General features: G+C 42.5%; 1 protein-coding gene across 2 annotated transcripts in view; it reads left to right on the top strand.

The window, feature by feature from the left end:
- Window positions 1-13,782, top strand: part of RNF150 (ring finger protein 150) — a 127,182-nt gene that overhangs the window by 63,171 nt on the left and 50,229 nt on the right. For both annotated transcript variants that reach the window (XR_008239434.1, XM_052815979.1), the window contains exon 2: window positions 7,998-8,248. Coding sequence is in view for 1 of the 2 variants with exons in the window: in XM_052815979.1 (XP_052671939.1) it covers window positions 7,998-8,248 (251 nt within the window). In the remaining variant the exon portion in view is untranslated. The remainder of the gene's footprint in view (window positions 1-7,997; window positions 8,249-13,782) is intronic.

Genomic DNA, 13,782 nt, shown 5'->3' with positions numbered 1-13,782 from the left:
ACAAATGGGAAAAGTGCTGTAGGGAAAAGGTGTCGCTCCTCTCTCCATGGTTGCTGCATTTGCCTTTTAAGGAAACCTGATTTACAGCTAAATGTTTTGGAAGATGGGCAAAGGACCAAGGCGAGTGCTAACGGTGCCAAGGAGAAGCGGGAAATGAGGGAGAGGATAAGTTGAAGGAAATATCTCTCTGCTTTTAAACAGAGAAGGAAAACAAATTGGAAACGTGGGCAGGGGATGTTGAAAGCACCTACGTCATTGCAAAGCAAGGGGCCTAGAGTAAAAAAGAAAAAAGATGATATGGTGAAAACTCGTGTTCTGATAACTTCACTAGCTTGATATCCATAAAAACAGGGCTACGTGCTGCTGTGCTGTCTTTGCTTCTGGCCTTCCCCTGCATTTTTTTTCCCCTCTCAGGCTGGGCACCCTAGAAGGGGGTTAGCTCCGCCTAACTGGTGTGTCTCAGTTTTAGCAGCGGGGACAGAGAATGTTCATGCTCCCGCTTTCCTTTCCCAGCTGGCAGCTCTCCTCCTCCACCCCGGAGGGTGCGAGGGCAGAGTGGGGCTGCTGCCGGGGGGGCACCTCGGGGCAGGCACTGCCTGCGAGCCCCACAAGCGGGTAGGCGAAGACTTCTGCATCCCTCTCCGCAGCCTTCCTTCACCTCACCGTAGGGTGAGATCCTGCCCCAAACCTCACCGATCCCTTGCCCTTGGTGACGGTGATACCTTTCTGGGCTGGGCACGGAGAGACGAGCTGGACGGGCCCCCCTGCAGCACCCGGGTGTGATGTTCAGCACAGGGGGGGATGCAGGCTGTCTCTCCAGGCCAGCAGCTGCATCTCCCGTCTTGCTGCTGCTTTCCTCTGCTTTGTGCCTGCGTTCGTAACCCCGTGGCGGCAGCTGGACACTTGATGCTCACGTATGTGGTGCGCAGTTCTGAGCCACCAAGCCACCCTCCTGCTTCCACGTCAGAAACACACCTTTCTGCCTCAGGTCGAGCCCTAACTGGGGCTGCGAGAAGCAAGGAGCACCAGCTCTCTCAGCCCCAGTCCTTTCTTGTTCATCACCAGTCACAGAAACAGGTATCGTTTCCCCACGCCAGCTCAGAGAGGGACTTTTTGGCATAATCAGACCTCTGACTTTGGCCCTGTTTCTTCGCTGTCATGACTTGACTTAATCTTTCTTCTCTCCAGGGCAGATACAGCTTTCAGTTCCCAGTTAAGGTAAAAGCAAGTCTATGGTTTGAGACCAAAGATCCAGCTGTCCCAGCATCGTGTCTCTCGTAATGGTGAACAGCAGCTGCTTGAGGAAGAGTACAAGCACAGGGTGAATGTTTAGTCCTGCCTCTCCAGAATCGCCTTCCCAGCTTCCAGCAGTTTGTGGTCCCTGGGTCTCTTTTGTACTTGGTGGCTCTCTGATGTTTTGACCAAGATTCTGTCTTTTAACCCCTTATTTTCTCATGGGATGTCCTTGCTATTTTATTCAGAGCTGCCTTTTTTGCTTACAAGTCTTTGGTGAGGAACCTCACTGAATAACTTTGGACAACCAGATGTGGTGTTGCCCATATCTGTTATGAAACCTCATTAGAAATTGGTGTCCTTTCTAGTCCTCTGTCATCGTGATAGTTTATGCAAGAGATTATAGATGACAGTTTGTAGTCATTTCACCTATGATATATGATGTATTGACTATGTATTACTGTTACTTACTATATATTGCCTTTCTCTTTGCTAGTTCTTTCTATAGTCTCATTTGCTGATACTTAAATTTGAGACCAATGCCATGAATGCCCCATAGAGGAGAGTTCCTGCAGGGAACAGTCCTTTCACCCAGTTTGATTTCCTACCGGTAATGCTTCCCAGTTGGCCTACGTAAGAGTTTAGGATGTTGTTTAAACAATATTACACTGCTGCTTCTCTGAAATGGCTGAAGCTCATCAGCTTTTCTAAAATACTGCTTTGGTTTCCAAAAGTAATTTGTGAGTTCACCAAAATGTAATTTAAGCCTATGTTTATTTTTAAAGGAGAAAAATAGGTAACAGCTGATATTCTGGTCAATTTATAATTGTACCATACAGAACACAAGAACTGAGGTTGAACTCTCATTGGATGGTCTTAAAGTCTTGGAACCCTTGTTGCAATTATGAAAATATTAGAACAATTTACATAGCATTAAAATTCAATTGAAATGCCATCCGATTAACCTATATACCATTTCCCATGTAATTTCATTGTAAAGAAACCAAACACGATTATAAAGCAATAGTATTTGCAAAGAGGACAAGGTCTGTAGCACAAGGTAGTATCTTCTAATAGCCCAACAGACCATTCTTGGTTATAGCTTAGACAATCACAACTACAGCACCATCACTTTTCATTCTCTTCAGTACTAATTTTTTTAGCTGAGCTGCTGTTCTGGAGGGAAAAAAACCCAATAGTATTCTTTAAAAAATAATGTCTGTGCTTTGCTCCAAATTTGCTTCAAAATGTTACACATCATCCAGATCATACCGTAAAAATCCATTCACACGGATGCAGGCAGCAGCAGGAGCTACGGCAGGAAAGCGCTCGCACGGTTGGCAGCACAGTAAGTCCTTGTGCAGGGCGAGCGCTGCTGAGCTTGCAGGAAGCGCCACGGCCGAATTGGCTCACGCTGCGTGGGGCTGGCAGGACCCACAGACCACGGGCTGAGCCCCGGGAGGGTGCTCCGGAGCTGGGCACGGGCAGGCCGTCGAATCGTTTAGATCTGCGTTTTGGTTTGCTTTTTCCCCAATAGCTGCTAGTTACTGAAATTGATTCCTAAAAATGAAATTATTTCTTCAAGAAGTAAAGGAGGAGTTGCTTAGGTTTGTTGCACCCTCCTGCGAGGTTTCTATTCCTGGGCTCTGAGCGGGACTGAACACTGTCTTTTTCATCAGGGCAATTTCTGAACTCTGGAATAGCGTTTGAGTTTGCAGTTACAAAATCTGTAAAAGGAAATACTTTAGTACTTGATTTTGATGTACAACGTAAGAGAAATCCTTATTTACATCTTGATAGGATATCTTGGAGAAGACTCTATATGCCTCCCAAATTGGAATTCTATTCAAACAATTCAATTAGTTATTTCTCTGACTGAATTCTGGCAGTTGCCAAGCATGAAGAATTAAACTGTCTCTTCTATAATGTGTCAGAAACGTACCACTTCTTAGTGCCTCCATCAAAAATTGACAAAGCATTAAAGCAGCAGCCTGCCACTGCTGGGCCTGACTGCTAATGAGAAGAACAGAGGACCATTTTCAGTATCACCCCTGAAGCTCCCAGAGCAGAATCAAGAAATATCGCAGGTTTGTCAGCACAGCCTGTGGCCAAGGTGGAGAATTTACGTACGGCTGGCCGTAGAATCTGTTCATTTCTTCTACAAAAGCCACTGCTACAGAACTGAAGTCTGTCTTTTCCTCTGTCACCAGTGAATAGATTGTTACACTTGAAAAAGTTTGCAATTTCACATAAAAGCATCCCGGCTGAAATGTATTTCCATAGCCAAGTACCGTGTGGAGGAGGAAGGTTTGGAGAGGGTCTTCCAGGTCTTCTTCCAAAGTGCGCATCTTGCCATTGACAATACTCTCTGACTTCATCGCTGCTTTGCAACTCTGTCGTCCACCACCACGTGTAGGTGTCGGAGGGTGGCTGGTGCCTGCTGCCGACTCGCTCTCCATCTCCCCTTGCTCCGTGGTTCCTCCTGCTGTTAGCAGTTGGTTAGGAGATGTGACAAGGATGAGGAAGAGCCCAGGATGACCTGTGCAGGAAGGTATAGTGCTTGGGGGATTTGCTGTATCAAGAACTGTTCATTCCAGAGCAACTCTTTGTAAGTGAACAAAGTAACCACAGCTTGGTGCGGCTGACGTGCCATCAATGGATTAGCCACAGGGCTACACGTTTGGCCCAGCGAGTGGGAAACAAGCTGAGCCTGTCCACAGCTCTCCAGCACGGCACTTCTGGAGCCAGCAATGACCGGGCCTGTCCAACACCCACCGATAACCGTGCCGATGGCCCTCCTGCATAATGCCATGGGACGCAGAACCCTCGGAAGCAGAATTAGCTCATTTTCTCCACCCAGAAATATTTGATTAGGCGAATACACTTCAGCAAGTTAAAGTGACTTAAATCATCCCAAATGCCTGTAAGTTCTACCTTACTTTTTTCATTATTGGCTCACAAGGAGAGAGCACTGATATGTTAAATATTTCCTAAGCCAAAAAAGAAGAAAAAAATCCATTCACTGCAGCCTGAATACCTTTGATTTATGAATCTCTGATTCATCCTGACAGCTACTTAAAAATTCATGTCAAACTCTGCATTAATCTTGGCCAGAAAAAGAAAAGAAATGTTAGGTAACAAGAGTGCCACAAAATGCAGTTACCATTGTGGGTGTGTTTAATGAAAGGCATTGTTAGCATTTGACTCACCAGAGAAGCATCAGTACCTATTACCAGATACTTTCTCTTTTTTGAAGTCTGTTGAAGAATTGTGTCCTTGGGCATAGAAATGCTTCTCTAACATTGATGTCTCATTACATTATTTCCCTTCTTTAATTTGTATAGTTTTCGTGTATGTCGGAGCTTCTCATGTGTCATTATATACTGAAACCGAGATATCCAGACATTTTGTTGTTTAAGGGAGGAAAGGGAAATAAATTACTTGCTTCTTTTTTTTTCTTCCCAATAGTGAGAATATTTGAGAATAAAAACTTAGCTTAATGACTTGATTGATCAAATAGCATTCTCTATAGTGCCTTGGAGAAATTATCATAAACTCAATAAAATGTTTAAAAAGAAATTCCTGATTATTATTTGTTGCTGATTTGGTTATTTTTTTCCAAGAATGCTTCATTACAAATGGTAATGTTTCCCAAGAAAATAACCAGATAGCCTGAAATTTGAATATATTAAGGGTTTGAATAAATAAAAGCAGCTGCTTTCCTCTTGCAATAGCCGCGTCTTCTATTCTGCATTTCTAAACGCAATTTTACTTAGCATGTATCCATGGCAATTTACTTAGTATCTTGGTTTTTTTAAAGTATGTTAAAAGGCCCTAGGCCCAAGGTGGCAGTAGACCATCCTGGCAGGGAGATGCAAGGAGGAGAGAGCAGAGAAGGGAGGCATGTGGCTGCACTCCTGTTCAAAACCAGTTATGTTTCCACCATGAATTGAAGCCAGAAAGCTGCCCTGTAGCTTAATCAGAAAGGGCAGGTGATGAAAAACAGGAATGAGATTAAATTTATGCAGGAGATCACAATTTTTTTGTCCTCCTTTTTCATTACTTTACTATTAAAGAAAGATAAGACATTACTGTGGGGTGCTTGTTTTATTATTACAAAAATATTAATTTCATAGCTGAACAATTGAATGTGATTCTTTATTTGCAACATGTCATATCTAGCCAATGCCTGTTATTTACAGTTCTCCAGAACTATACTAAGCTATATTCAGTTGAATTACACATAACTAAACATGTTGTTAAAGAAATGTAAGATTCAAGATAATTAAACAGTTAAGATATTACCTGTATTTTCTACTGAAAATGTTTTTGTCTGTATCTCCCATTTTTATAGGCTTTCAGGTAACATCATTCATACAGTGTCCAAGATTGTACTGAAGATGATGTTAGAGGTCCATACTGGACAAGTGAGTGGGTCAGAATGGTGGCTTTTGAGAGGAGTTGATGAAATTCATTTCAGTATTTCTGGCTGTGGGATTTTTCACTATGGGTTCTTTTCAGCAATGTGTGAGGTGGTTGCTTTGTTTTTGTTGCAGAGTGATTTATAAATTTTTTTTTTCTTTAAAGAAAAGGAAAAGAACAAAGGCAGGCATGTGGACAGCCAAGCACTGCTCCAGAAAATTTGTCTTACCGACTGCAGGAAAAATTACTGGCATGGCACCAGTGCCCTTCTCAGCCACTTTGAGACTTGGCAAATTCTCCCTAGGCTCTTGGGGTAATGTTTGCATTAGCCTTTCGTAATAAACAGGTATCAGAAGAGTTTGCTGCTGAAGGTGGGCTCTTACTAGCCAAATAAAGAGAAATAGCTGAAAATTATTAATGCTTTGTGGAAGATTATCAGCAGAAAGGTTAAGTTTCCTATCATGGACATCTAAAATGCTTGACTCAGCCAAACTATTGATTTCCCCCTATTCGCTAACTGGCCTGTTCGTAATCAGGCGAGTGTTATCATGGAAAGTCTCACGAGTGGAAGAGTGGTGGTGTTTGCACTTCTACTCCAAGACTTGAGAGAGGAGGGTTCAGTTCCCAGCTTTGCAGCAGATTTCGTGTGTGAGTAGCAACAGTCTGTCACAGCTATTTCAGTACCTCCAATTGATCCAGGCACCCAGCAGAATTTGATAAAGTTTCCACCACTGTTAGCATTTTCCATTGAATGCCACCCACCTGTCTGCTTTACTATATCCAAAATCCTGCTAGACACCTCCTGGTCTTTAGCATCTAAATACCTTTGAAAACCTGCTTTATACCTCCATGGGGTTTTTGGTGGAGAAATGTCTGAACCGAACCATGAAGACCAGGGCACAGTGCTGCACCAGTGAAGCTCAGGTTGGATATCAGCTTGGAGGGGGATGCTGTTAGAAACGTAAATTGCCCTCCCACATCTCCGTTCGTGGCCGAGCGATCCCTTCCCACCTCCACGAATGTCTCAAGGCAGGCAGCGCTTTGTCCTCCTGCCACAGTCAAAATACAGGTAGCCGTGGAGTTAACAACATGCTGGCTGATTTCCTGGGATTCCAGCTGAAATTCTGAAACCACACACCAGCATTGTCTCTCTGACTCAGCCACCCCCAGTTTGTACCTTTTTTTCTAAATGCCAGTTCATGTCATTTCATAGGATGTTGCGTCTAGCGTGTTTCTACGTTAAAATACATCTGTTTGTCCTTAGCCGCTTAGTGCAATTCAGGATTTGATTATTGCAAAACATAGCTTAGGTGTAAAAATTGTCTACGTACTTGTTTTGTGAAGTGGAAGAACAGAATATCCCTAGCATTAAACCATAAAGCAGTGATAGTTTATTTCTAAATATATGGAGATACAGATATATAAATATATATGGGTCGGCGGAGGGCCTATTTCACAGGGTTGTGACTTCAGAAAGGTTGACAGGGCTGTAGAAAGTCCCTGCCCCATCCCATTAGCGGACACCCCTTTGCCGCCTTGGCTGTGCTGACTCGCATCCTTGTGGGGCCACGCTGCAGACTGCCTCGGGGGCCGATCTGGGATGCAGTAGCGTTTTTTTGTGGAATAAAACAGCACTCTTGACTTTAGACTTGCATCAGTTGGTGAGCCCAGCTCCCAGACGTCTGCGTGGGCTCAGGCTGTGGGCAGCGGGTGAGCTGCGAACGTGTCGAGCTGTGAACGTGTCGAGCTGCTCTTGCCCCTGCAGCCTTCTCCCGTTGCCAGCCCCGGGTGAGGGCAGTGATGCTTTGGTGCCTTCGGGCTATGAAACCACGCGGGGATCTGTGATTGCAAGCATTTCTGGTCTGAACGCGGGGTTGGGAGAGGCTTCGCTGACAGACTCATGACCCGGCAAAACGGGCTATGATTAATGTACGCAGTGTGCTGGACAGAAGGATGCTGGCTGCAGCATGCCTCCCTTTCTGCAGTGCTCACAGCAATATCGTCTAGATAAGCCTCAGTAGCGCCAGAAATCTGTGTTTATGTCAACCCATGAAACACATTTTCCATATCTCACCGAGATTAGTGTGAGAACCACACTAGTGTGTTACACACCAGTGTGTAACTGGTTCCAGTTGAAACCTTCACGAGATCCATCTGACTTACCTCTTGGTGAAAACCAGCAGGAGAAAGGGGAGCTTTTTTGTTACTGTTTTGCCCCCCCCCCCCCCCTTTTGGGGGGGCCTTGCCATATCCTCTCGTCATTTTATTATGTGTTGTCATTTTATTACGTGGCAATCACTTGTTTTACTTAAGGTTTCTTTTCTCTCTCTCCTGTCTGACAGGCCTAGAAGATGTTGTAGCAATAATGATTCCTGAACCCAAAGGAAAAGAGATAGTGAGCCTCCTGGAGAGGAACATTACTGTGATGATGTACATAACCATCGGGACACGCAACTTGCAGAAGTACGTCAGCCGGACCTCTGTGGTGTTCGTCTCCATCTCCTTCATTGTGCTGATGATCATCTCGCTGGCGTGGCTGGTCTTCTATTACATCCAGCGGTTCCGCTACGCAAATGCCAGAGACAGAAATCAGGTGAGCGGTGCTGGAATGGCTGTTTGTGTTATCAATAAATAACCGTGGGATTCAGCTTAAAAGTAAAAGTTGAGGAAATTGTGAATGTGTGGTAAAAAAGACAAACCAGAACAAAAGACAAGGAAGTGAAAATAATGGGGATATAAAAACACCTGCCTTTGGGAAAAGCCAAGAATTCTGTCAATATAGATGGGATCCAGGAAAAAAGAAATTAATAAATATAGTGTATATATATTACAGGGTTTTTCTTCCATGCAAAACACACAAGAAATAGACAGAAAGTTAATAATGTTTATTAGTGAAAAGATTGCCTTGGTACATATAGCCAAGTGACATAGAAATGTGTATAACTAACGACCCTTGAGATCAAAATGATGACTGAAATATAGTGAGGTATGTGAATGTCTGTGTGTGAAACAAGGGTTCACGATAAGTGAAGAAAGAAAAAAAGAACAGAAAGTGTTTTCATTTTAATACTTCTTTAGAAGGGGCTTGGGCTTGAAAGGCAAACATGTCCCTGTTCGTTTGACAATGATCACTGAATATGTAAGTGCTGTAGTGATAGCCACCAATATTATTAAACCATTGCTTTTGGTTTTGGCATCTTGTTCAAACCCCCTGAAAGAGATCCAAAACCTATAGAGCTGGAGAGAAGTCAACAGCAGTGGGAATAAGCCTTAGGTCCTGAGGCCTTCTGGATTTATAAAGCACTGTGCGTCTTTATGGTAGTTCAGCAATGAATAATAATAGCAATGATAATAATAAATTCAATCTTTTCTTGTCTGGATGCAACTATCTTAGCATCAGCAGAACTGTGAAGCTGAGGCTTCTACATTTCATTTTAATGGTACAGTAGAAAATGTTATCAATGTATGAAATCTGAGGAGATAACCATTTTACTGCAGGGGAAAAAAAATGCACTGTAATTCAGAGAGGTTTCTGGACCCTTAATAAATTACTGTCGGGGCAGGGAGAGGGTTGCCTTGCTTGCTCTGCAGAAAAAGTAAGACTGAGAGCGTTAATAATCATCTTGTAGAGAAAAGTACTGCCACACACTCCATAACGTATACTTAATGTATAGGGATCCCTCACCCTCCCCCATTGAAATTCAGGCATCCTCTGAGATAGAGAGCAGCTGCTCTGTATTTACAGACAGAGAGAATATATTTTCCTTTTAAATATACGGTATGAAATTTTGGATAGCAAGAATGAGACTATCCCAGCTGGAATTTGAACATCACTGGCAGCAGATTCCCTGTGACGGCTGTGATAATTTTTAGATGCTTTGGCTGCAAAAGCACATGTGTGCCTAATTTATGTATGTGCGTACCATAAGTGTGCTTTCAATCAAGTAATTATACAGGCAAATTAGCAGTGTAAATAGACATACATAAACATGAAACCCAGCAAAATAAGAAGCTCATTCAGGTAATATGCTATAGTTTGGAACTGATAGGTTTATATGTTCAAGCAGATTTCCTTTTCAGTATTTTCTTTCCAAAGTTTGAGCAAGACTAACGTGTGCACAAGCAGTTGTCCTGTGCAGAGGTTTTAATAACTTTGTTATTATACTAGTTCTATTCTTCAGAAGAATAAGAAAGTATTCCTCTTAAGCAATTATTTATTATTAATTTTTTGCCAAAGCTGTAATAATGATATGGGGCAAACTAGAATTTTTTCATGTACTTTCTTCATCCAGTTTTGCCTGACATCTCCTCTCGTCTCTTTATTAGCATTTTTCATATGAAAAATGGTAATGATATACAGACAAAGCTCAACCATTTGTGTTAATGAGTTGCTGTGGTTTGCTTTTTTTCTCTTTTAGTCCTGGCAATGGAATATAATGATGTGGGTAGTTCAGAAGAGCCCATCTTGCTTTTGCCCTTTCCATGAGGGTTCCTCTCCATTTCCCCTGAAGTTCTGCTTGGTTTTTTTTTTTTCTCTTTGACACATTTTCTTGTAGCACAAGGATGGGATCACAAACTTCTATGTAAATATCTTGGATATTCGGATATATACAAGAAAAATTGTTTGTGTTGCTTTGCTGGAGCAAGATTCTTTTGTCATCGCGCTCAAAAGCTTTTGGCATTATAACTTGCATTTGTCTGTTTGTATGAAGGTATTGTGTTTACTTGGAAAGCCTTGCATGTGTTGTAAGCACCTTCATTGCTGGCCAACTTTAGGAAAGATGCTTCCTTCTATCTGTCTGTGATGTACTCAGGCTAAAGTTTATCCAAATATTGACATGTTTGGATAAACAGAGCATCAGATGAAGGGGGAGCCGGCTGGCCTATTCAGAGAAAGTTGTGCTATCAGTTCCTACCCTGCAATGCGATAAAATCTAACTGTGCAAACTGACTGCCCTGTTCTGAAAGTGCGAAAAACTGTGACTCTTCTGTTAGACTTCAGTTAAAATTTAAAAAAAAAAAAAAAATTAAAAAGCTTGAATTCATTTTGACATCCGAATGATTTAAAATCCCACAGTTTTAAAACAAGGCCTTGTGCGGGCCTATGTTTTCTGTGTCAAATAAGAACCTACGCCTACCTTTTTGTTAACCTCTGTCATGCATGCCCTTCCTAGGTTTGGCTGATGATGGAGTTGCTAGCAGGAGCAGTTCAGCCTCCTCTGGATTGGTAGTCTTGGCACTGTGCTGAGGGAATGGGACAATGTGGCTGACTGCAAAATAGGATTAGCAGAAAAAGCTGTTGTCTCCAATCAGGAGGGGTGTTGCACTGTTACATGAAAGCAAGATTTCTGAATGTTTTTCCTTGGTCGCTTCAAGTCTCCCTAAGTCATCTTCCATTTTGACTCTTCCAAGCTGACCCATCGCAACTATGTCTTCCTTTCATGAAAAACATGTCAAATCTCATAACCACTTTTGCCTCCTTGTCCTCTTTTATATGGTGACCCACCTTTCCAGGTCCGCTTCCCTTCTTGCACACAGCATAAGTTGCTGATCAAGTAGTAAACCCAAAAGGAACTGATGTAATTATCCATCAAGAAAGCAATAAGTCCAGCTAGTAAGAGAGGCAGCTAGAAAGAGTGAAGAATCTCCTGGAATCATTTCCTGTGACTCCCCGGTGAGATGAAACCTGGACATGCAGCACGTACATCTTCAGCCACCACTCTTCCTTACCATGTGTGCAAAATCCAGGTTCATGTGCCAGAAGGAAGACACAGCTCACTCCAGTTAGGTGCCTGATTTTCATGAGTGGAGAATCAGGATTTTAAGGATTCTTGCTGAATGTCCTGGCCCATTCATCCCAACTTGGCTGGGAGTTGATGCAGCAGAGCACAAAACTGTCTTCTATTATGGGCTTGTGCACCTGCAGCCAGGGTGTCAGCTACAAATATGGTGATTTCAATTTTGATTTTAATACATTGAATTTTTAAGAGTATCTCTACCATGGACGACTGTACGGTACATATGGAAGTAGCAGGTAGGTAGTGATATTCACATGGATGAAAATCCAAGGCCTCCTCTTTTTTTCCCACCTAACAAGATGTCCAGGTAGTCGGTGGTTGCCCTGATGATACACCCTTTTGATATGAAGAGGATAAATTTGTGTAAGGAAAGCATAGGCAATCTGCTTTCTCAGCAGCTTGTTCCTGGAGCCCTCCAGAAGATGAGGGAGTTTCTCTGTGAAAGACCGTGGGAATTGCTTGCATCAAGAGACATCAGGTTGCAGAGCTAATTGAAAGCAGTTTGGAATTACATGACAAGTTAAGTCCTGGAGATAATTCAGCAAAATGTCACTTGCTGTCTCAGCCCTGTAACAGCCAGGACACAGGCTTCAAAAAAAACCAAAAAACAAAAACAAAACCAGCCCTGTCAGTGTGTCAGATTTCATATTTCACCAGTAATAGCAGAGTTCTCTTTTTGTCCTCTGTGAGACATGAGATGGGAAGATGGCGAGGGGATGATGTTTAAGTGCCAGACCTGTTGACCGTATTTCTTCCATGTCATTTCTTCCCATTGGTTTCTTGTTAAGAAGTTTTCTGTAAAGTCATTTTGAAACCAGGTGGGCTCCATGAGTTTTGCAGGATAGTGAAAGCCAAAGCAGGCAGTGATCACACTGGGGCTGAGGAGGGTCCCGTGCCTCCTGGGTTAATCTCCAGTGAAGGATCTACTTTAGTATGTGACTGGCAGCATGTGGAGGGTCAAGGAATTATCTGAGAAGGAAGACTGCTGGCTGTGGCTTTGAATGAGAGTTTTGGGCCATTGGCTAGAGACATCAGTCTTTGAAGCAGACTTGGGAAGATGCTTCACATGATGAAGTCCCCAGACTTTATCTGTGGTACAGGAGATGTGTCTGATACCTCATCCTGATGGTGCGCTTCCTTCTGCACAAGGCACAAGGCTATCTCCTCTCTGCAAAGGTGATAGTTTAGTAAGGCCATTAAGAGAGACGCACTTACTGTAATTTCTGTTCCACAGCACCACAGCATCTACAGTCATTCACTTCCTCAGGAACAGACAAGTGATGTTTTCCATGCTACTGTCCTTTCTTTTTAACTAGTATCACCCTCTCCACAAGACCACCGCATCTGATATGCTTAACTCCTTCCAGTCCAGTACTGAATGTTGCAGCCTTGCTAATGAGATTATGAGATTTATGGCTGTAAATCTCTAAGCCTCATCTTAAACCCTTAAACTATTGTAATGCCTCTTATCTTTTAGGGGAAATCGTTGGTTAGTGATAGCATGCCTTTCGTTCAAATGGAAGGGTCCTTTGAAAGCATGACTTTACTCCAAGATATTCCTGTTCTTTCAAAAACTAAATTATTCTCATTTGTATGTAAGTCATGAACTTGTCTATTTAAGATAGATAAGAGAAAGCAAACATAAAAACAAGCAGATCAAAGATGTACATAAGTCTTTAATCTTGTCCTTTCCCCTTGAAGAATGTACAAAAAAGAACTGAGACATTTCATTAGTTTAAGTAATAATAATGATAAAAAGGAATCACAAGCAATTCCTGAAGCAGGACATAATGACTCTTGTCTTGCTGAATGTTATCAGTCTGTCTTTGATTTACATTAAAGAAACAAATAGCTGGCAAGAAATGTTTCCAACTCTCATCTGATCCCTTTACTTAAGGGAGACTGTGAGAAAAATGTACTACAGAAAAGATGTTGTATAACTACAAGATACTCCCTCACGTGTAGTAAATAGTTATGCTGGAAAGCGCATATGTAAAGCTCATATGTAAATCTCATATGATAGCCAAGATCATTTTCACCTCTTTAGCCATATCTGAATTTGCTCTCTGCTTTCAGTATTGCATGCATTTTGTCAGTCTTCATGTCTCTCCAATCCAATAAGCTTACTCTCTAAATTTAATTCAGTGATTTTAATTGGATCTGAAGAACAAAGTGGTAATTTATTAATCATATCTGTATGGTGATTAGGTCTCAATTTACAAACTACATCCAGCTTCCTTCCATTTTTGGCTTCGTGCTCTCACCCCCTCCAGCTGGAAATCCTTCCCAACGACAGGCCCCTCTGAACTCTGGCACAGGCGGTGTTCCC

Source organism: Harpia harpyja, chromosome 2 (genome assembly GCF_026419915.1).
Source record: "Harpia harpyja isolate bHarHar1 chromosome 2, bHarHar1 primary haplotype, whole genome shotgun sequence".
Taxonomy (NCBI): domain Eukaryota; kingdom Metazoa; phylum Chordata; class Aves; order Accipitriformes; family Accipitridae; genus Harpia; species Harpia harpyja.
This window is presented reverse-complemented; position numbering and strand designations above follow the sequence as displayed.